Below are 22,631 nucleotides of genomic sequence, written 5' to 3' on the forward strand. Positions count from 1 at the left end.
CCTTATCTCAGGATATCAGCGGACCTCCGAGCAGCGTGGGATTTACGCAATCCACCTCCAGCATATTTTCCTCATCAGCCGCAACTATTCCAACACAAAATATTGCAATGAGCCTTGAAAACACATCAAGCCGAGAAGATCACAATGTTACAAACTTGCTCCATCCACCTTTCCAACAATCTTCAAGCTCTTCTCATCCCCAAATATTTCCAAATCCAACAACACTTGAGCAAAACCCAATCCATTCTCCGCAAACGACGCAGCAGCAGAATATTCTTCAAACGATAGACACTTCGCAAGAACACCTGATGGAGAAAGACAATTATCAACCGAACTTCAAATACATTTGTTTCTCGCTTTTCGGAGATAAAACAAAGGATTCAATATTCGAAATGCATTTTCATGAACAAGCAGGCTCAAATGCCACAATTTACTCGAATTTCTCAGCACCTCCGTTCATTCCAGAGGCTATCCACCCAATTCAAAGAACATCAAATTGGTGCTACGACGCTCTAGAACAAAATGGATTCAAAATCGAAGAAAAATTGATATCGGCAATAAAAGCGCTTATAATTGGAAAAGATATGGTAGATAAGGGATTGGACCCAAGTGCAGTTTTGGCTGATTCTTTCTTAATGATGGTTAAAGCACTCCAGGAAGCGAGAACACAAAGGATCCAAGCAGTTTATGGGTTCAGAGCCGCAAGGACATTAAAAGAAGAAGATGGAGACCAATTGCTTTCCAAGAGGCAACTTGAAACGTTGAAGATCGCTGAGCCGAAACAAAAATTGCTTCCTCGACGGCAGGGATGGATCAGACCGTACACAAATACATTCTCACTTAAAAACCAGTTTTTTCGGACAAGAAGGATCCCATTTACAAGAAGAAAATTCAGTTCAAACAGCAGCAGAAGCTCCCAGAGAACCAGCAGAACTTGGAGCTCCAACCAATGGGATCCTCGAAGAAAGTTGGAGGAAGAACAAGACTCTTTCTCAAGAACTGGTCCGAAATAGGGACCAGGAGAATTATAGAGAAGGGAGCTTGTCCTGTTTGGAGAAGCAGAGAGGCACGAGACAAGCTGAAAAAGGAAGTCAAAGCAGGACATGGTTTTATTGGATCCCAGGAGCAGGAGAGGGAGTGCGAGAAGTGGATAACGGAAGCACTGGATTGTGGAATATTGAAGAGGATCAAGTTCGAAGATGCAAAATGCCTGAGCAAACTGTTTTTCGAAAAAAAGAAGAACGGGAAATGGAGACAAATATTGGACTGCAGACCTCTGAACAAAGCCCTGAAATCAATCAAGTTCAAGCTGGAGGATCACAGAACTGTGGAAAAGTTGATGGAAAAGGGAGATTTTGCAACCTCATTGGATCTCTCTCAAGCATATTTCTTAATCCCTGTTCGCGAAGATTTCATCCCGTTTTTGGCTTTCAAATTTCATCAAGAAACAATAGCGTTTCAATGCCTTCCATTTGGAATGAAGGATGCCCCAAGAATCTTTACGAAGATCATGCGTTCAATTATAAAGCTGGTGAGAATGAAATGGAAAGTTCGTTGCATCTCTTATCTGGACGATGTCCTCTTTCTTCACAAGGACAAACAGAAGCTGGAGCAAATAACAAAGGAGGTTATGGATTGGTTCTCCCAACTTGGTCTGATGGTCAACAAGGAGAAAAGCGAACTTCAGGCAAAACAAAGATTCAACTTTCTGGGATGGAAATGGGATTCGATTCAGTCGACAGTGGCTCTGAACGAAGAGAGAATTGCCTCCATTGTTCAGAAGTGTTACATGGTACTGATAAACACAATGAAGAGGCGTCCAATCTCAGTCAAAAAATTTGCTTCAATTGTGGGACAAATAAGCGCTGCCAGATTTGTCCACACAGACGCATCATTACACATGACAAACCTTTATCAATGCCTAATGAAGAATGTCAACATCAATGGATGGAACGGACTATGTCGACTTCATTATGGAATCATTCCAGAATTGACATTCTGGATAAGCGAAGTCAGGAAGAGAAAACAAAGAACGCTTCAATCCTTTGGCTCCCCTCAGGTGACGATCACAACAGATGCCTCGCCATGGGCATGCGGAGGAAGTGTAAAGATATCAGGACAATTCAAGAAGATTTTTCACGTCCCTTTGAACAGAGTTGCTCAAAACCAAACGTCAAACTTCAGGGAATTACTTGCAGTCAAGATTGCGCTTGCAAGGTTTTCTCAGGATATAGCAAAACTGTCGGAAAGGAAGGTGTTGATACGCTCGGACAACACATCGGTAGTTTACAACATAAACAGATGGGGAGCAGGAAAGAATCTGCGACCTCTATTGAAAGAGATCAGGAAACTTGTGGAGAGTCAGGGAATCCAGGTCAAAGCAGTTCATATTGCAGGAAAAAGAAATGTGGAGGCAGATGCCCTGTCAAGACTCGAGCAGTCGGGAGATTACGAAATCAAAAATCAGGCTCTTCAGATGGCACTCAACTACCTCAGGATCAAACCGACTCTAGATGCGTTTGCCAGTGCAAAGAACAGAAAGCTTCAACGGTGGTGCGGGCCAGGCAGCAGATTATGTCAGGACGGTCTAAGCTATCCGTGGAAGGGCGAGGTGGTTCTTGCCCATCCGCCAATTCCACTGATCCTTCAGACGATGAGGAAAGCGTTGAAGGAGAGAGCGAAGATGATTCTTCTGATACCGGATTGGACGAATCAGATTTGGAGCCAGACCCTTCAACTGTGGAAAAGACGATTCATGAGATGGAGATGTTCACGAATGATATTACTACCAGGGCAGGGTTTGAAGGCGAGAGGAGCAGCGCTTCCTCCGGGAGGTTACCTGGCAATAAGCTTTCCCTAGTCAAGAAGGCTGGTGAGCAGTGGTTTGAGCAAGGCCTTCGAAAACTTAATGTTCCGGACAGCATGATAATACACATTAAAAATAGTGTTGCCACGTCAACATGGACAACATACACATTTGGATTCGCACATTTCGCAAACGCTTGGATCAAGGGGAATATGGGGGAGTTACCGTCAGATCCTGTGATTTGGGTGAGGAAGTGCTTGGACACTTTCATATGCTTAGATAATGAGGGTTTTCCTCCTCAGTGCTTAAAGCAAACAAGGTCCGCAGTGTCGCTATTCACTAGAAGTGCTTTCTCTTTCGATTTAGGAACAGTTCCGATAATAAAGACATTCTTTCGATCTATCATGAGAAAGGAAAAGAAAAGAGCTCCGTACGAGGAAATATGGGATCCACAGGTCCTTTTCAATTATCTCCGAACTCTGTGGCCCAACGAGACTTTGAGCGTATACTCTCTGACATTGAAATCAATAACTCTGTGTATGTTATTCACTGCATGCAGGTTTTCAGAACTGGCGAGCATTTCAATGAACGATTCGATAATCTCTGAGAATGCAATTCATCTTTCAGTGCAATTGAAAACAAGACTCGCAAGATCGTTCATCACAGTCCCTAAACTGAAGGAGATCCAGTCAGATGTTTGTCCAGTGCGTGCAGTATTGGAACTTTGGAACCAAATTAAAGTTTTGTATCCAGGAAGAGACACATTCATTATAAACACGAGAACCGGATCAAGAATGTCAAAGGATGGAATTCGTAAACTCGCAAAGGAGGCAATGAAGCAGGCAGGAATCAACCCCTCGTTTCGGCCTTACACTATAAAGCATGCAGCTTTGTCTGCTCTCCTTGCCGCTGGAGTTCCGGAGGTTATGGTAGCACATTTTGCCAGATTGTCTCCCACAGCTCACACACCAACGAATTCTTACTTCAAAACAAACACTGCTCAAGCGATGGCCCAGGTTCTGACAGAGCACCAACCATTCCCACAAACGGGGTCTCAAATACAACCTTGGAGTGCACAAATAACTCAAGGATCTTCTTTTGCAAACATCCAAGCTCCAATCCAATCTGCAATAAACGTGTTTCCTGTTCAACATGATATGGTCCTTTCACCTCAACCACATCCTTCGCAACTGCATCAACAACAACCTCAGACGTTTAATTTTCAGCCCTCCTCTCAGTATTTTCAAAGCCTGCAACCTTCAAATTCAATTGGATTATCGCTGGCGCAACCACAAACTTTCAATTCCCCACAACTATCTTTACAGGCAAATTGTTCCATTCCAACACAACAGCTTCCCTCTCTCACAGAACAGAGCATTGACATGGACATCGAAGAGTCGCAATCATCGCAGACCATTGGAGAGGAGAAGGATATCAATAAGGAAAATGAAGAAGTCAAAGAAGTTGAAGATAAACTGCACAATAAGGAAAACATTTGTATAGATCAGGAAGAGGATTCGAAGCGATCATGTTCCCATTCAACTGTCAAGAAATCAAGAAATATTTGCACACGAACAGAGAGAGTAGTAACAAGAGCCTACGCAATATTAATGGAACAGGAGACACAAAACATGCCCAATTAATGATATCCCAAATAGAAAGAGGAGTTGTATTTTCATTAGTTCTCGAGAATTAAGAAGCTAATGCTTTTTAATTCGTTAGAGAACTAATTAATATACAACTCCTCTTTTCCCTCCACAAAGCGAAGCTTTTCCCACCCATGGAACTTACAGTTAATAAAACCTTTTCTTGCATTTAGAAAGTCTTCGTGTTTTGTAGTCATAAAAGAAAGATATAACTCCTCAGTGCAAATTTGCACAGCCTGTTATTGGACGCAAACTTTTTAATTCTTTTTAACTTTTTCATCACATCAGCAAACACCACAAATTTCACGTCACATTGATCGGCTGAGCCCATAAAACGGAGCTCTATCCCAAATAGAAAGAGGAGTTGTATATTAATTAGTTCTCTAACGAAATAAAAGATGAAAATTTAAAAAAAGTTCTTCTGAGGATGTTTTTTCAAGTTTGGCAGATAATCGATATTGAAAATTCAAATTTTAAAGTGGAAAAATATCAAACATCTGATGCTCCAAAACGAACTTGTTGCAGTCTGTTATATGGGACAAAATTTTGTGTTTTATGAATTTTGTTCCACACAGTTCTTTCAAAGATTTTTTTCGATTTTTATATTTTCATATTTAATATTGCACGATCATGGAAGAATAATTTCCATACGATTGCAGAAAAAGTTTGGAACAAATCATTGTATTTTTCATAAATGAAAGAATTCTGTCCCATATTTGCTTATAATTCATAATCGTATTCACTGATTAGAAAGTCAAATATTCCACTTCATCAATGAAGTTTTGGTTAATTGCAAAACAGATTGTATTTTCAAATCCTCGTGTTAAAACTGTGATTTGCAGAATTTTCAACATTTAAAATTCTTAATGATGAAACTTGTTGAGTGTTTCCAAATCAGAAATTGGAAATCATTCATTATTCAATTTCGTTCTTCTTCTTCTTTTTCTTTTTCTTTTCTTTGTCTCGTTTCGAAGTTATGGAAAAACAGTTGATACAAAATATCTCTTTTGTTTTCTTTTTTGTGAAATGATTAAAAATAAGAAAATTGAAAATATAGAGTTACAAAATACAATGTATTTCCTCAAACATTCACAAGATAATCTGAAATACTCAAAGATAAATTGCCATAATATTTTTTATCGAGAAATTCAAACATTTCATGAAAGTTGGTGATGGTATCTTCGTATCCTTCTTCTTCCATCTTTTCAAGCACCTTCCTTTTTGTTGCCTTTCTTTTCACTTTTTCCTTTTCATCGTCATCCTCTTCTTTCAACCTTATTGAAACGTTCATAAAGAATATTAAGCTGTCATGTGCAATAAAGTCATTCAACGTTGGTCGCTGCATCTCCTCCAAAATAGCATCAATAGCATCTCCTTTCAACAAGTCTTCGTCTTTCACAACTCTATTTTCTGCTGCATTTCTCAAAGGAAAAGTGCATTCAGAGCTAATATCTCTGTTATTATCCCCAGCTGCTCGATATACCTGAACAATGTTTTTGAGCAGAGCAACATTTTCTTCATTCTCTAATTTGCATCTGAGGAAATAATAACCCGATGTTTCGAGCCATCTTTCGATTATCAGCACTTCATTCGCTTCTTCTTTGTTCATTTCCTCTTCTTTTTTTCTGTTCCAATCCACATTTCTTGATAGCTCTTCCAGTTCTCTTGCTGCTTCTCTTCCAAAATGCAACTCATTTATGATGACTTTATCCAAGCTCATGTCTTTGTGTAATCGATTAATCAAAAACTGCCAAGCAGACTGATAGGCAAGTTTTGTGAGATTGCGATGTTCCTGATGATAAAGAATACTTTCTTTGGTCTTATTCAAATGAAGTTCTTGCCTTAAAATCTAATCAGAAATAAGAAAAATAATAACAATATCAAAAATGAAAAAGAAGTGCTCACACATAACGATCATCAATGCAACTCAAACACAATAAAGCCATTTCCACTTCTTTTTGAACTTCGTCGGTTTCCTCTTTACTCAACGCAACATTCAGAAGACATGGCACACAAATATTTAATAATTCAGGTTCAAAATGAAAGTTCAGAGAAATATAGCACACGCAAAGATCAGTTAAAAGCTTTTCATTTTTTTCTTCGTTTTTCTCATTTTCATTAAAAATCATCTCTTTCATTCTTTTGCCCAATAATGAAGGATAAAATGCAAAATCATAAATGTGTCTCAGCATTTTGCAATATCCAGCTTGCTTCAACAACAAGATTGCGTTTCCCCATGACAAAGTCTTTTCTTCAATCATTTTCCCCATTTGATTGAGCAGTTCTTTTGTGAAAACTGTTAGAAATTCTTCTTCGTCCATTTCATCCATCATTTCATTCATTTCGTCAATTTTCCACACTTGTTCATCTTCTCTGCAATGTTCCAGTTCGCAAAACAATTCTGCAATAGAATTCAAAAAAAGAAAATTTTGTTCAGAATTTGTCAATTCAAATATTAGAACAAACTTGAAAACTGCTCGGTTTTGGTCATAGCCTGAACTCCTTTTTCACATTTATCATCATTTGACAAACTCATTCTGCTTGTTTCAAAAAATCTTCAAAAATAGGGGCAAAGTCTTGTTAATAACAAAATAAAACACAAATACAAACAACATTGATTATCTCGCAAAATAAAAAAGATTGCAATACAAACAGTTAAATTTTTGTTATATAAAAAAGCGTTAAAGATATTGCGAAGAAGCCTCAAGGATTGGCTGTATAAGGCCAGAAATGGAAAATTTTTGTTTCTTTTTGATCAAAACCAACAATTTATTTGAAGAATATTGTTTTTTGAAAAATTAATTAACTCTTTGACTCACATATTTCTGTCCAACGGAATTAATAGCAAATACTTGAATGACGAGGAAAAGAAATCTAGCAGATTGAATGAGCGAACGGAAGATGTTTTTGTTGTTTTTTTGTGAAGAAGAATGAGTCTGAAAACCAAAAATAGATGGTTGTTGAAGGTTTGACATATTTTGTGAATTGCTGCATTTTGAGCTCATTTGTCAATGGATCATTGGGTTGCGAAAGATGAAAAGAAATGAAATTCAGAAAATCATCACAAATCGTCTGAACAAAAGAAAAGAAAAGAAAAGTTCTAGAATATGGAGAACATTCTTCTTGAGTGGCAGAAGATCAAGGTCCAATGCTTCAAATGCAAAATAATCTTGTGTCATGAAGATAAAGAAGAAGACTAGCTTTAACGGAAATGATGGAGATTTTCAAGTTTGGTGAGAGTGAAACATCAATTGAAATATTTTCATATTTTCTGATATAATAAAAAGATTTGAACATTTAAGGCCATTTTATTTACGATTGAACTGAGATTTGGAGAAGGCGGAGGAATACGACTTTTCCATGAGATACACTCCAACAAGGTTATTCCTCAACAAATGAAATGGAGAATGGGGTTTTTGGAGGAAAGAAAGTTGTCCAATCAAATATCAGTTGCATTAGGATGAAGAGAGACAACAATTTTGAACAATACTCAGGCAATTCTTTTGTGTTGCTGCAATCTGCCATTGGAAAGTGTGAATATTCTCCATTCATCTTCAACGTTGTCTGTCAAACATTGAGGAATTTGAAAAAAATAAATTCATCCGCTCAAATTTCAACTCAATCCCTCTTCTTTCTGGATTGATGCCGATTCAAATAGGAGATTTCATTATCATTCAGAATCAACGCATATTCAACGAAATTCACCACTTGGCATTCCGTCAATCACATCTGATTCTTCTGAAGTGTCGGTTTTGCTGAAAAAAAACTCTATCCAAAATTGAGTTTCTCTTCCTCAACATGGCTGATCTTGCTCTTGTGTTTTTTGTGCATGCAGTGAATGTTTGTTTTTCAATTTCCCATCCATCAATCATCCATTTTTTTATTCATCTGAGAAGAATGCAAACGCAACTTCTTTTTCTTTTTTCATCTAAAGTTGCACACGAATTAAACATTGAGAGGCCATTGAAAAGAATAGAGCAATGATCAAAAGAGGAAGTTCCCCTGATGAAGATATTTGATGAAAAGGCTGAAGAAAAGAAGATAGTGAAACAGAGAGAAGAAAATGAAGAAGATGTTTCTTTCCAGATGATTTTCAGCCACAACAGTCTCAGTCAGGTTATCGAGAAAGTTGACGAGCTTTTTGTTTTTTTCATGATTTCTGTGAAAGGGAGATATTGAATGGAAGAACAACATTGAAAACAACCTTCTCAAAGGAAGTTGAGCGGAATGATTGAAGTGTGTTGTTTTTATTATGCTGAGGAAGACTGAAAAATATTGTTGAGATAATTTTAGGGAGAGAAAGATGGGGAAGATGATGATGCTGTTCATGACAAAGTTTTCGACGATGATGAGGAAGATGGATGGACTTCATCCAAAAAGAAAGGATTGTTAGTGGAGCAGGGGAATTCTGGTTGTTGCACACAATAAATTGAAATTCACTGTTTGAGAAAGAGACGGAAGCGAAGATGGTGCAGAAGAGAAGGGAGAAGATCACTCTTTCTATTTGATTGGATTCAACAGACAAAACAAATATTCTGAAATGGTTTCTGATGAAGAAGAAAAAACGGAAGAGCGAAAGAAATCGCGATTTTTGACTGACGCTTTCTTTTTTCAGTCCATGTGTGTCTGTACCTTGAACATCATCGTGAAAGCACTATCTGTCTGAAAAATCATTATTTATTCAACTTACATTCAAAAAAAGAGTTAAAAGAATGTCAAATCAGACATCATTCAATTCTGTCTTTTTTTTTGCGCTTTTATGCAACTTAAGGAATTCAAGAGTTCACTGAACAAAACTGTTTTGAAGATACGAAAACAACAACAATAAACGTAAATGTTGCGCTCATTCAGAAGGAAATCAAAGCATTTTCATCAACATAAATGCAAATTGATACAGAACAGCTGGCTAAAATAGATTCGTAATTATCTGCTTCTTTATCCATTGGGAGTTGTCAAAAATCATTGTTTGTTGTTTGGCTTCATTTCCTTTGAACCTCTTGTTAGCTTCTCAAATGACAAAAAGAAATAGAAGGAGAGGATGAAAAACATCTTCCACGGAAAAAAGTTTCATTTCCATTTGAATGAAAAGTCAATCACACGTTGAAATCCAATTTATTCGTATCAGTCACATGAAGATGATGAAAATGAATAGGACGGATGAGAACAATTTGTTTTCTAAAAAAATGAGATGATGGAAAGGAAGAACAAAATAGAATGAAAAAGTTGATGCTTGTCAGTGTTAAGTATTTTTTATGGAAATAATAAACGATATCCTTTTTGCTTTGGAATTTGAGAGTTATTCCTGATGAAACAATCTGTTGGGATTCCCCAAAGAGTTTCATTTTTGCGAATTTCCTTATGAAGCAAAGTGTGTCATCATCTTGAATAAAAAATACTCTTCAATGGAAAAACTTTTTTATACAAGTGTATAAAATTCTGATAATTGATCAATCAATAATTTTGAAGATATTCTTTGCTTTTCTTTGCATTATTAATCAACTCAAAATAAATAAATAAATAAATAAATAAACTTCGCTTTATTTTCCTTAATAAAAAAAAAATAATTAAATTAATAATTAAAAAATCAAAAACAATATTTTCTAAATTCATTAATTTTCTTAAACATTTATTAAATTTTTTATTTATTTATTATTATTCTTCCTTTTATTTTCACTTCTTCATTTCTTCGAGGCAGAACGGGAAGGCCGCAAATAACCAGATGGAGCATAACCAGCAGCGATCGAAGAAGAAGGCGAATTGGATGGGCGAAAAGGGGCAGAAAGAGGACAAGAAGAAGAAGAAGAGGAAGAGGAAGAGGAAGAGGAAGAATTGCTAACATGGCGATGTTGAGAGGAAGAAGAGGAAGGAGAAACAGAAGAAGAAATTAAATTAGAAGTTGAAGAAGAAGAAGAAGAAGAAGAAGTTTGAGAAGAAGAAGAAGAAGAAGAAGAAGAAGAAGAAGAAGAAGAAAAAAGAGAAGAGGAAGAAAATTCATCATTTCCAAAAGTCGAACAGTTGAATGCTTTGTAAGTTGAAAAAGCAATCAACAAAAAAACTGAAAAAGTTGAACAACAGAAAGTTGGCTCTAGTTCCTGAAGGCGAATCAAGGACGGTAGAGTCGCATTGGTGTGTGATTGAAAATTAGAGGCACTTCTCTCCGGTTTAGATTTCATAAGCCAACAAATCCAATTGAAAAAAAAGGGAATAGTGGAAAACAGATGAACACAGATGTTTGCTATTTGAATCACAAAAATAGCAAAGTCGTTCCGTGTTGCAGTTCGAGAATAAAATGGCTATTCAAACAACAAAATTCTCAAATAAGAAGAAGCTGCTCTTCTTCACAGCCAAGCATTAAATATCATCAATGAAGAGATCGAAGGAGAAGGAAAAGGAGAAGAAAATGTGTTTTCTTCAAAAATACAACTTTAAATGGATTGTTCCTGAAAATGATGCACAACATGAAAAAAAAGCTGTTCATTGGAATGGAAATAAAAAATGTATGAAATTAAAATAATTAGTTTTGCATTTATTTTGAAAATTCCTCAAAAGAACACACCTGTCCTTTCTATCGCAAATGCAGAGGATTGTTCAACCACTGATGCTGTCAATCTCCTTTTCCATTGTTTCTCAGTGCTTCTTTCTCGGTCTTCCTTTATTCCCACACAAACATTCTGCTTTTGATGTAATCATCCACTTTTTTTCTGAAAAAAAATTTTTTTGCATTTATTCTTTCCAAGTGCTGTAAAATTGTTGACGTTCCTTTTCGCTCTCAACTAAATGCTTTTCAATCGAATTTGTTTTTCATCCCCTGCTCCAATTGAATTCAAAAAAATATGCAATTCCCATCTGATGACTGTATCTCGACATTCAGCACTTTTCTGATGCTCTCCTCAGAAAAACAAAGGAATTGGCCATTTTTTTATTTTATCAGATTCTTGCACTCTGAAAAGATGATTTATAAAAGAATCTTCAAAACAAACAAGAACAATAAAAAACGCATACACGCAAATATTTCGATTTTTAAAAAACAGTTGAATTTCCTTTAAAGATGCTTTTCACAAAAATCGTCTCCCTCAATTCCATCATCAATTCCCCTCTTTCGCTGTCTCGTGCAACCTCTCAAAATAATATCGTCCATTCCGCAGAAAATATTTGCTAACCGTCTCTCATTTCAACAAGGAATATTTTTGTTCTTTCAAATCAAATGATCTGAATGTCCATTACTGCAAACACAAAAAAAGATTTATCGTTTTTTCTTTGTTTGTTTGTTTGAAAAGACTTGTCAAATAACATTAACAACACAGAATGGTATAACAACTTATGCTTTCATGATTATTTTGAGTTTTTGTTTTGCGCCGATTTCTTCTTACCAATGATATCTGAATTCAAATCAAATGACGAATTTTCGTTGTTTTCTGTCTGCGATGCATTTTCAAAAATGCAGTCAACGAGTGCACCTGAAAGGTTTAATGGTTTGTGCTTGTTATTGCATTAAAATTCATGATTATTGTGATTTAATTAATTCTTTATTTATTTGAAGAATTGTTGTGTGAACTTGAACATTGCAATGAAGATGAGCAGAGAAAGAAAATCGGAGAAATGAATGAAATAGTTGATAGAATGCGTGAAGACGAACATAAATCTGTTTTCAGCACAGAATTGTATGATAAAATATACAAAATGATTGAAGAAAAGAAAATGACAATGGAAAATGCAATTTTGCTGCTGAAGCATGTAGGATATTGCGATGTGCTGAAAAATTTTTGGAATCCATTCGTTGAAAAATCTTCATTGAGCAGAAGATTTGAAAAGATGATTTTTGAAGAGGAAAAGAAAGAAAAAAAGAATGAAAATTTTCTGGTCGATCTTTGTGAATGCCATCTTTTTCTTAAAAACGGATCATCTTATGAATTACTTTCAATTTGTGTGCCTTGCCTTCTGAAAGCTGCCTCAAAGAAAGAGGAAAGCGAGGAGACTCAAAAAGAAGTGGAAATAGCATTGCTGGCTTTGTGTGAAATAGGATTTTTTGTATGGGCACTTCTTTTTCATTTTTATTATGTTTGCTTTTTTTCCCCTTTATTTTTGATAGAATCTGAAACAAGAACAATATTTGAAGGATATTACAGAAATCATCAAACATCAGCAGAAACACAGAAATCTCACAAAAATTGCTTATCAATCTGTTTGGGACTTTTTCATTCACCGATTTTGGTTTGACAATAGCTTGGAAGAAGTTATTGTGAATAAGATGCATTTTGGAAGAGAAGCAGCAAGAGAACTGGAAGAGCTAACAAGAAATGTGAATTGGAAGAGAAAAGAAGTGGAACCAGGAAAAGAAACGAGAGAAGTGTTTATTTTGATGAGATGGCTGCAAACATTCTCGATTTATTTTCAAAGTTGTCGATTGAAGAATGAAGAAAATGTTGAGCTGCTCAAAAACATTGTTCAGGTGTATCGAGCAGCAAAAGGGAATAATGGAGTAATTTGCAATCTCTGCATTTCCTCCTTGAGAATTGCGGTGCAAAGAAGAGTTGTGAAAGTTGAAGACTTGTTGAATGGAGGAGCTGTTGATACTGTTTTGGAGGAGATGCAGCGACCGAAGTTGAATGACAACATGGCGTATGAATGCTTTCAATTCCTTGTGAATGTTTCATATCGATTAAAAGGAAAGGAGAAAAGTGAAAATGATGAAATGAAAAGAAAGGCAATCAAAATGGAGATTTTTGAAAAGATGGAGGAAGAAGGATACGAAGATACCATCACCACCTTTCATAAAATATTTGAATTTCTCAATAAAAAATATTTTAATGAGTTACCTTTTAATATTTCTGATTATTTTGTTTATGTTTGAAGAAATACATTGTATTTTGTTACTCTTTATTTTCAGTTTTCTCATTTTTCATTCATTTCACAAAACAGAACAAAAATTTATTTTCATATGTTTGCTTAAAGTGATTTGTCATCCAGATTCATCAAAATGAAGTGAAGAAATAACAACAAAAAAAAGATTCAATTTTTGTTTTTCCAAATGAAAATAATAATAATAATTAAAAATCATGAATATCTCCATTTTCTTCTTTCTTTCACCAAAGTTCTTCCCAAAATGAGTTGATAAACATTTTTTATTTCAAATTCTTTATTCATTCTTTTGATTGTTTTGAGAAAAACAACCTCTTTTCAGCTCATTGGCAAAAAGAAAATTGTGTTTTCTCAATGCTTCCTTTGCTTTCAGGGAATATCAGAAACCCTCAGTGAATGTTGAAAAGGCAACAAAAACAGCAAACAACGATGTTGATGCTGTTTCAAGTGAAGAGAAACATTCAACCCAAACGCTTTCCTCTGCCTGTTTATTCATTCTTCATCATTTCCATTTCCAAAAGCTATTACTATCCGTTTGCAGCATCTGAAGGAAACAAAAATGTTTAATTTGAAAATCGGAGAAGAGGAAGATATTCTGATGGGAGTTTTGATGCATCCCTTGAAGATTGAAAGAGAAAGAGAGAAGAATAAAAAAAATCAATATCGAATTGTTCATTTGAGTTGATGGACTTTTTGTGAAGAATTTCAAGTTTGAAATGCTTCTTGAATTGGAAGAAGAAGAAGAAGAAAACAAAAATAATGGAATTAAAGTTGAGAATTCTGAAGAAGAAGATGATAAAGAATTTGAAATAGAAGAAGGTGAAGAGGAAGAAAAGAAGGAAGAGGAAGAAGAGGAAGAAAAAGATGAAGGAGAAGAAAAGTATAAATGACTTTTACGCTTTGATGAACTTTTTTGTTGGGGTGATAAGTCTAAATCTGGAAAAGGCTTTTCGAATTTTTTGTCAGCTATGATTATTTATCTGTTGTTCTTCATTTCTTTTGTTGAATATGGTTTTTTCTCTATTATTTTTTGAGGAACTATACATCTCGACGAAGCCCAAGACTGAATAATGAAACATCATGCTCTCTGTTTGGAACAGCATAAGTTACAAAAAGTGCTTCGAACGGAGTCCAAGAAGAAGCAGCAACTTTTATTTTTGTACAATAAGTAGAATGTTGGCCGTCATATAGATTTTTTGCATCTATCATTTTAATGAGTGAAGTTGGTACCTTAATCGTTGTTGCGTCAACAAGCAACTCAATGTGTGGAAATTCTTCAGTTGTGATTGATGGAGGGAGAGGAGGATATGAATTCATATTGATAAGTTCATCAAGTTAATGAATATGAACTTCAATTGTGCTGTTGGACACCACGGATTGCGAAAGTCAAAGAAAAAAAAGATTTTTCCTCAGTGGTGTTGTCTGGAAACCAAAAAAAAAAAAATAAATAAATAAATAAATAAATAAATAAATATCTCCAATTTATCAAGAACAGTGATTTTTTTTTTGTCTTTTTCTCGGATCAAATTGAAGAACAGATGATATTTGATTCCCTAATACAACAAGACTTTCAGGTGATAATTGTTAGAAATTTTTTTTCTTGATTTTGGATAAACATTTCAAAAATAAATCCGAATGTGTCGGAATCACTTTCACTGCTTTCCTCTAATTCGAAACATTTTTCAATATTTTTTGTGTCTGTTTTCTTTTTTGATGAAAAATATCATGATCCGGTAGTGTATCTGTTATTAAACAATGACCTTGTCACACATTTTGTTGGTTCTGGACGATTGAGATTTTTTTGTTAAACAATAACGATTCTGAGCGATGAAAAAAAGAAGATTTCGAAGTGAAAACGCATTCTTCCGATGGTTCAGAAATAATTTCTTGTTGACAAATGATATTGAAAGAAGATGAACAAAATAGTTAAGCAACTTTCAAAGAACTCTTGTTTTCGATTATCAAATGATTTGATGATTGATCAAGAGTAACACTTGAAAGCGAGTGAAGAGATTCCATTGATGAATTGAGGAAGGAAGAACTGCAATGTTGTTTCATGGAAACTTTTTTTATTGCATTTCTGTGAGAATGTCATATAGAAAAGTGAATTTTTTTACCAAGCAATTATTGTTATTAAACTCTTTTTAATCCATTTCTTGGAAAGGGAATCATTAATAAACAAGTGCACTATACCAAAAGTGAAAAGTGTGCATGATAAAACTTGTGTTTGCGTCAAAATATGGGTAATTCTTTTTGAAAAGTCGCTACAGATCAAAATATTGTCCCATCGCAGTAAATATAAATACACTCCGTGACCATTATTCAACATTTGTTTTTCATATTTTAAATTTGTGTTTTTTTTATCATGAAAAACAAAAGGATGGAAAAAAAAACTGTTTTCAAAAATTTTTGAATATTGCTTTTTGATCAATTTTGTAAATTTGATTTAATGGTGATATTACAATTTTTATTTGTCATTGCACTTGCTTCTTTGCAACACATTTGTGGTGTAATCGATTTCAAGAGTTTATGAATTGAAAAATCAGTTTGATTTATCAAATACTAAATTTTATAGTTGTTGTGTTTATCTACTTTTAGAGAAAAGCGATTACGTTGGGTACGGACGAATCAAGTTTTTATTTCAAATGGACTATTCTGCATTTTCTGTTTCATGTGTGAAAGAGGATTTGTTCAAATTTTAATTCAAAATTACATCTGCGGAACATTGTTTAATTACTGCTTTTTTCCATTACAATGCATGCTTAAAAGGCAGACATGACGCTGTTCTCCAAAATTCTTCAGCTTATAACAAGTGATTCCACATGCTATTTAACAAGGAAAACATCAAAAGGAGAAAGTGCAAAATATAACTCAGTTGATATGAGTGAACAGCTTAATTTCAAATGAGGAAGAATTAGATTCGTTTCATTGGTTCAAACACAACCAAATGAAAATGATTCATTCACTTCCTCTACAACATCCACACAACACCAGATGACAATCCACCAACACCTTTGATTCCATCTGACAAATTAATTCTTCACACATTTTCATATGGCGAATATTTCGATCCGAAGTATCACAGATCATTAGCTCCTGATTACGTCTTTTTGGTGTTGAGAAAAGGAGAAAAAGGTACAGAAAGATATTTGTTTGTTCATACTCCAACTTCGCATTCTTTTTAGAACGAACAAACAAGAAGCGACATCATTCGTAGAGAAGAGACAACTGATAACGAGAAAATTGAGCACAGTGAGAACACAACAGCATAAGATTCTTCTTTCTATAAAGCAACAGGAAATGAAAGAAATGAAGGAAATTCATCAAACGAAAACAAAGTGAAAGAAGGAAGTGCCTTGATTGCAGCTGTTCAGAGAGAAGTTGAACAGAAAGGAGAGAGAAGCAACTCTTATACTCAGATTGACATCGCTTGCATTGAAATAGGCAGCATACCAAAGGTGACAAAACACATTCTATCAACACTCACTTCTTATGTGATGATGTTTACAGACATTTCTAATATTGTCATTTTTTTGGAGATTTAGAACAACACAAGGCAACTGATCACAACAAATTTCACAGAGATTTGTACTTATCTAAATTCAGATTCAGATTCATATTCATATTCAGATACAGCAACGTCACAAACAACGATGACTGCCACAGTATCATCGAATTCTGCATCCCCTTCAACACCTTCTGCTTCACCACAATCTTCAATAGCAGACTTGTCGTTCAGCATTCTGCAAGAAATATTCTCGTCAGCTGCAGATGTTGAGCATTTCTTCCTGTTTAGCTACTCCTTTTCCTCCTCTTTCAAAGAAATGCCTCTTCTTTTCAATGGTTCAAATGATCAATTTACTCATTTCCTGCTATTTGAGTCAAGAAAAACAATGCATCGAATTATGCAGCAGCAGACAGAACTGCTTGTTATGAGAAAAGAGGAAATACTGAATGAGATGCAGACGCTGAATGAATGGCTCAGATTAGTTGATTTGAGTGAAGTCCTCCGCATTCGCTTGACAAAAGAGGAGGAAGAATTGGAAAGAGCCATTCCACCAAATGTAATTGTTACAGGTTTCGCCAAAGCAAAGTTTGCCCAACTGCAATTCTTGTTTGAACTTAATTCTGCTGACAAATGGAGATGAACAGATTGTCCCAAAAATGTAATTCAGAAACTGATAAAGCTGATTTGCTTGCTTCATTTCCAGCTTTTCTTGGTACGCAAAAGTATCGTCATTGTTATGGATGTTCTTGTGAACATTTCAACAGACAACTTGGGTGTGTCTATGCTAAAGATATCTGAATTCTCAGAAATGGCAGGTGCTCAGATGATTGCACAAGGCGGGAACTACGAATGGCTCTGCGAAATATTCTCAGAGCGGGAAAAAGCGAAGACAGAAATCAAAACAAGGAGGAGCACTTTGCAGACGAATAGAAACGATGAAGGAAAAGGCACTGCCAATGAGTCAGACGAAGCACCACAAAATGAGAAAGCCACATCTTCTGATGGAAAAAGTGTGCATTCAGGAAAAGTGACAGAATCACAATACAAGGCAAACATTGCGTTGCGGTTTATGGAACTAGAACATAATGAGAAGGATGCATTTTGATACAGAAAGAAAAGATTGCGGCAGTTTCCAGGTGCTGATTCTTGCTCACTCAAAGTTATTTTCTCACCTTCCGTAATTGACATATTTGACTATCCAATTGATGCATTCGCGTGCGAGATATCGTCATCAATGCTCATAGAACAAGAAAAAAGAGCATCATATTTTGAGGCTACTCTCATTTTGATAGAGTCAATCATCACTTTCATCTATATCATGAGGAGCATGAGAGTGAATATTGAAGGACTCCCAAATGACCAAACAGAAGACGAAGAAAATAACAACCAACAAGATGGAAACGAAGAAGTCGACAGGCATTATCATAAAGATGAATCGAGAGAAGAAGGAGTTGGAGTTGGAGTTGGAGAAGGAGGAGAAGGATCATTTGAAGAGGGAGCTATTGAAGACGAAATAGAAGAAGAAAGGCAAGAAGGAAGAGAAAGAGACGGAGAAGGAGAGCGAGCCAAAAAGAGAAAAAAGGAAGGCATTGGAAATGAAGATGGAGACAAAATTGAAATAAAGCCTCAACAACAACCACACAAAGAAGTTGAATGCAAAGAAACAAAAAATGCAACTTGTTTTGAAGGCACTACTGTTCTGCGGACGAGCGATCTTAACGAGTTTATTACACAGCATACACACTATCGACCAGAAAACTTTGCAGAGAAGAATTCTTCAGTTGCGGTCGAAGCGTTTCAAACTCTTTCAGAGATACAACACAAGTCGTCAGAAAATAAGAAAGCCGAAGAAAGTCAACAAGAAGACAACGAAAATGCTTTGACATTTTTCAATGAAGCAGAAAGAATGAGATTAAATAGCTGAATAGCAACTGTGGAAGAGAATGTTTGATTGTTGAGCCTGTTGTTGGGAATACAGAAGCTGAAGTGATGAAATACACAAGCGAGTGGGATCAACGTCATTCAGAAAGAGAAAAAGAAAGAGAAAGGAAAAGAAAGAGAACGGGATATGATTTGGGTTCATCTTTGGCATTTCAAACAAACTATACAAGCCATCTTGACAGCATAACGTAGAGAGAAAGAAGATGGATGATGTGGGAAGGAAAGGTGCTTCAAGTTGTTTGCCGCAAAGTTGATGAGCCTCCAGTGTCAACAATACGTGAAACTAACATGAAAAGATTACAGGAATACTTGATTAAAAAGAGAAAGAAAGAAAATGAACAAAAGTTGACGAATATTAAAAATTAACTTTCGAGCAAGTTTTTTGGTTCACAAAAGAAGCCATACAAAGATGAGGAAGTGAAATCCACCAGCAGATTTACACTTGCAAACGAAGAGGTTTCAGAATTGTGTGCGAATAATAACGGGGAGATTCCAACAAAAGAATGCATTCAAGAGCTTACAAAAATAAGTGCAATACATCCCACTGTTCAGAATCAGAGCGGAGGTTACTATGAAATCCACAGATTCACTCGCTTACCTGATTCTTCACCTTCTGGATATATCTGTGATTTTATCATTCCTATTCTTACGGCTGGCCCTCGCTCCACATTCTGTTATGCGCTTTTTACTCTTCCGCTTTCTATTTCTGAGGTTCTTTCTTCGAAGATATCGTTAAAGCCGATCATCAAAGAGATTGTTAAGCTTTCTTCGAAGATCACTGTCTCCAAATTGAAGTGGATCGATACAAATTCAAATGAAGAGATGAATTACTATTGGAAGAACATGTGCACCAAACAGGCAACGCCACAAGAAGAAAAAGAAAAAGAAGATGGAATAAACGAGAGCGAATCTTCGTGCAAAACTTCCAAAGTTGCAACTGTTGAATCATAGATATCAAATGGCGGAGTATTAAATGAATAAGAAAAATAGACAAAAGCTAAAGAAAAGAAATTAACAACAGGAAAAAAAGAAAAAACAATATCTGAATCAAAAATGAATGGTGAAATCGAAAAGTACAGAAAATCGGAAAATTTGAAAGAACCAAACGATGAAGATGTTGGAAACAAGGAGCAAATTACTTCTTTGCGGCAAGATCCATTTCTTCCACTTTATGAGCATTATCATTCACACACTTTGAGCAGCATTCCTTCAGGCACTTTTGTAAACAATGTGATTCTTTCTTCACCAAATGAAGCACTTTTGCTCGAAACAAATAATTATACATTGCTCTGTGCTAATGCCACCACAACTGTTCTTCTCTCTGAATTGCTCCAAAGTTGCACAAAGAGCATTCAATTGCTTGATGGAAACGATTCTTCTTCAAACAATAAGAATGGAGAAGATAGAAAAGATACCGGCAAAGCATCACTTTCAACAATTGAATCTATTTCGAATCAACTTTTGCCTCTGAAATGTCCATTTGTTCCTCCGCCATCTGCAATTTGCCATTTTACAGTGGATGACTTTGCAGTAGTTGTTGAATGCCGACGGATTTAATGGCTTGCAGACACTCCAAACAGAGCAGAAGTGGAGTAGGAAAGCCAACTCAGAGCGAAACTATGGCTAAAAGAGATTGTGGAAGGAGAGTACATCGCAGCAAAGGCGATGGAGTTGACTGTTCCACTTCATCCTGGAGCGTATTGGTGCACGGAAACAGAAGCCGAATACTGGGAGTGAATCAAAGATGCGATGAAAGAGAAGTGTAAATCAATGGATAATTGCATTTCAATCACAGAATTCTTTACTATCAATCCGGATCATTGCTTCTTTGAACGTCTGGCTGAACTTCAAGCACTGACAAAGTTTCTCGAAGGAATGTTTAAGCCAGTGATGATTTTTGGAGAAATATCGAACGGAGAGAAGAGGATAAAAGGATGGGAGATGTTTGAAAGGCTGAAGGAGCTGAAAGAAAACAGAGAGACAATTCAGCGTGTTGTCAAAAGAAGACAAGATTGGCCAATGCGACGAGCAATGCAGAAAGAGGCAGAAAGAATAATGGAACAAGACAGAATGACGTGGGGTCATCAGCACCCTCTCAAAGAAGAGCACAAAATGTTGATCTACATACAGATACCAGCGAGCTTTGACCAAAAGCTCAAGGTTCTCAACTCTCTGGCCTTTGAACAGAAGCAAAAGTTGTATCGGTGGCCGAACCGAACGGCAGAGATATCAGAAGAAAGAGCACATGACAAAGCAATCATTCGGAAGTTCAAACGAGAAAAGCTGCGAGAGATTAAGGATCGTCTCAGCAAAAAGACATTTTTGACACGATTGGAGAGGAAAGACGAGGAGAAAAAGGAGTTGGACAACTTGAAGCATCTTCTGAAGCAACAAGCAGCACATCTCAAATACCAGAAACAAGAAGAAAAGAATTCTTTCCTGAAGACAATTGATAAGATTCTGAATGGAAGCCAAAGAGGTCGCAGCGAGATGCTTGTGGCGCCGGCTCTTTCTTCTTTAAAAGAAGGATTAGTTCGAAGACGCAGAATATCAACTTCTCTGTCTTCATCATCCTCAGCATCCATGTCGCCATCTCTGGTCCTTTCACCTTATTCCTCCTCTTCAAATTCAGAGTCGCCTTTCAGTCATTCATCTGCTCATCCGCTTTCTCTGTCGCCTCATCGTTCGCGATGCCATCACCACCACATCCACGTTCACCATCCCAGAAACCACAGAAAGAGCACACAGAAAATACAAAATTCTGCTTTAAATGCGAAGAAAGCTACTCGCCCAGATAAGAAATCGAAACGGAAGCTAATTCCAAAAGCGAAGAGCCAAATTTCACCATCTTTGGAAAAGGAGAAGTTTTATAGTGATGAAAGATTAACCAAATTGCATCAAATAAAGAAACTAGCTTGCTTGTGAAATCTTCCGTGTTCAATTTTTTGGATCGCAATTCATTATCACCTTCATCTTTGTACTCGTCGCATACTTCTCCTTCTCGCTCTTTCTCAATAAGATGTGAGTCCACTTCGTCCATCTGTTCCACTCGTTCGTGTGTTGAGCTTCCGTGGAAAGAAGCTGCAGAGTATTCAGAGTCAGACGAAGAACGGATACTCCAGGGACGACACGTCAGAAAGATGAAGAAGAGAATAACCAACAGACAGCAAAAAATAGCAGAGCGGGACAGAAAACAAGAGCTGAAAAGAAGACTGAGGCGGAAGCTCAGAAAGGAGCAGATGCTTCATCTTAAATGGATGCAGCATGTGAGCCAGCTCTGCGAGATTAACGACAACATCAGAGCAAAGATGAAAATAAAAGAAGAGCGGCGGAAGCCTATATCCAGAGAAGCTAAAGCAGAGGAAAAGAAAGCGATTGATAGACTGAAGCGATAAAAAGAAGAAATGCAAAAGAAACACACTTCAATCGAAAAACAGCGCTCGAAATTGATCGATCAAATTGTTGAGCTGAGAAAGAGAATCAACAAACTATCTTTGTCAACTTCTCCAAAGAAAGAGCCAGATGAAAAGAAGATGATGAAAGTGGAACAAAAAGTATTCCAAAAGATCAGGAGTTATGAAGAAGGAATGGATTGAGAAATGAATGAAGAGCAAACAAAAAGCGATTTGGACAAAAACGACAAAAGAAAGCTATCAAAAACTCAACCAGTGGACACTACAAATTTTATTCCTCTTGCAACAATTGCCAGCATTTTGGAAGCAGAGAAGAAGGAAGAAAAGGTTGCAGAAGCCGAAAACGATTCCAAAAATGATAAAACAAAAACAGATGAAAAGCCAATATATAAATTAGAAGAAAGTAAAGAAGACACTAAGCTTATTGAAAAAGAGCTAACAAAGCAAACTGAGGAGGA

General features: G+C 36.2%; 8 protein-coding genes across 8 annotated transcripts; 6 read left to right on the top strand and 2 right to left on the bottom strand.

Annotated features, from left to right (window-relative positions):
• Positions 1 to 2,301: 2,301 nt before the first annotated feature.
• MONOS_15149 (uncharacterized protein) lies at positions 2,302 to 4,449 on the top strand (the record flags this gene model as incomplete). Its single annotated transcript, XM_067868007.1, has 1 exon — positions 2,302 to 4,449. One exon carries the CDS (start codon positions 2,302 to 2,304, stop codon positions 4,447 to 4,449), a length of 2,148 nt encoding a protein of 715 aa, XP_067720999.1.
• Positions 4,450 to 5,445: 996 nt separating this feature from the next.
• Positions 5,446 to 6,943, bottom strand: MONOS_15148 (uncharacterized protein; the record flags this gene model as incomplete). Its single annotated transcript, XM_067868006.1, has 3 exons — positions 5,446 to 6,301; positions 6,360 to 6,853; positions 6,919 to 6,943. The coding sequence occupies 3 exons, from the start codon at positions 6,941 to 6,943 to the stop codon at positions 5,534 to 5,536; spliced, it is 1,287 nt and encodes a 428-aa protein (XP_067721000.1). The 3' UTR covers positions 5,446 to 5,533.
• Positions 6,944 to 10,130: 3,187 nt separating this feature from the next.
• Positions 10,131 to 10,625, bottom strand: MONOS_15147 (uncharacterized protein; the record flags this gene model as incomplete). Its single annotated transcript, XM_067868005.1, has 1 exon — positions 10,131 to 10,625. The coding sequence occupies one exon, from the start codon at positions 10,623 to 10,625 to the stop codon at positions 10,131 to 10,133; it is 495 nt and encodes a 164-aa protein (XP_067721001.1).
• A 1,049-nt stretch (positions 10,626 to 11,674) lies between these two features.
• On the top strand, positions 11,675 to 13,403 carry MONOS_18682 (uncharacterized protein). The gene is made up of 4 exons (XM_067871724.1): positions 11,675 to 11,760; positions 11,897 to 11,924; positions 11,993 to 12,480; positions 12,542 to 13,403. The coding sequence occupies exons 1-4, from the start codon at positions 11,758 to 11,760 to the stop codon at positions 13,301 to 13,303; spliced, it is 1,281 nt and encodes a 426-aa protein (XP_067721002.1). The 5' UTR covers positions 11,675 to 11,757; the 3' UTR covers positions 13,304 to 13,403.
• A 3,561-nt stretch (positions 13,404 to 16,964) lies between these two features.
• MONOS_15146 (uncharacterized protein) lies at positions 16,965 to 17,924 on the top strand (the record flags this gene model as incomplete). Its single annotated transcript, XM_067868004.1, has 2 exons — positions 16,965 to 17,388; positions 17,584 to 17,924. The coding sequence occupies 2 exons, from the start codon at positions 16,965 to 16,967 to the stop codon at positions 17,922 to 17,924; spliced, it is 765 nt and encodes a 254-aa protein (XP_067721003.1).
• Positions 17,925 to 18,967: 1,043 nt separating this feature from the next.
• Positions 18,968 to 19,711, top strand: MONOS_13312 (uncharacterized protein; the record flags this gene model as incomplete). Its single annotated transcript, XM_067866005.1, has 2 exons — positions 18,968 to 18,997; positions 19,139 to 19,711. 2 exons carry the CDS (start codon positions 18,968 to 18,970, stop codon positions 19,709 to 19,711), a joined length of 603 nt encoding a protein of 200 aa, XP_067721004.1.
• Positions 19,712 to 19,813: 102 nt separating this feature from the next.
• MONOS_13311 (uncharacterized protein) lies at positions 19,814 to 20,317 on the top strand (the record flags this gene model as incomplete). Its single annotated transcript, XM_067866004.1, has 1 exon — positions 19,814 to 20,317. The coding sequence occupies one exon, from the start codon at positions 19,814 to 19,816 to the stop codon at positions 20,315 to 20,317; it is 504 nt and encodes a 167-aa protein (XP_067721005.1).
• Positions 20,318 to 20,530: 213 nt separating this feature from the next.
• Positions 20,531 to 22,155, top strand: MONOS_13310 (uncharacterized protein; the record flags this gene model as incomplete). Its single annotated transcript, XM_067866003.1, has 2 exons — positions 20,531 to 21,624; positions 21,675 to 22,155. The coding sequence occupies 2 exons, from the start codon at positions 20,531 to 20,533 to the stop codon at positions 22,153 to 22,155; spliced, it is 1,575 nt and encodes a 524-aa protein (XP_067721006.1).
• Positions 22,156 to 22,631: the final 476 nt, after the last annotated feature.

The sequence above is a fragment of the Monocercomonoides exilis genome (assembly GCF_001643675.1).
Source record: "Monocercomonoides exilis strain PA203 chromosome Unknown scaffold50-658552, whole genome shotgun sequence".
Classification (NCBI taxonomy): domain Eukaryota; phylum Preaxostyla; order Oxymonadida; family Polymastigidae; genus Monocercomonoides; species Monocercomonoides exilis.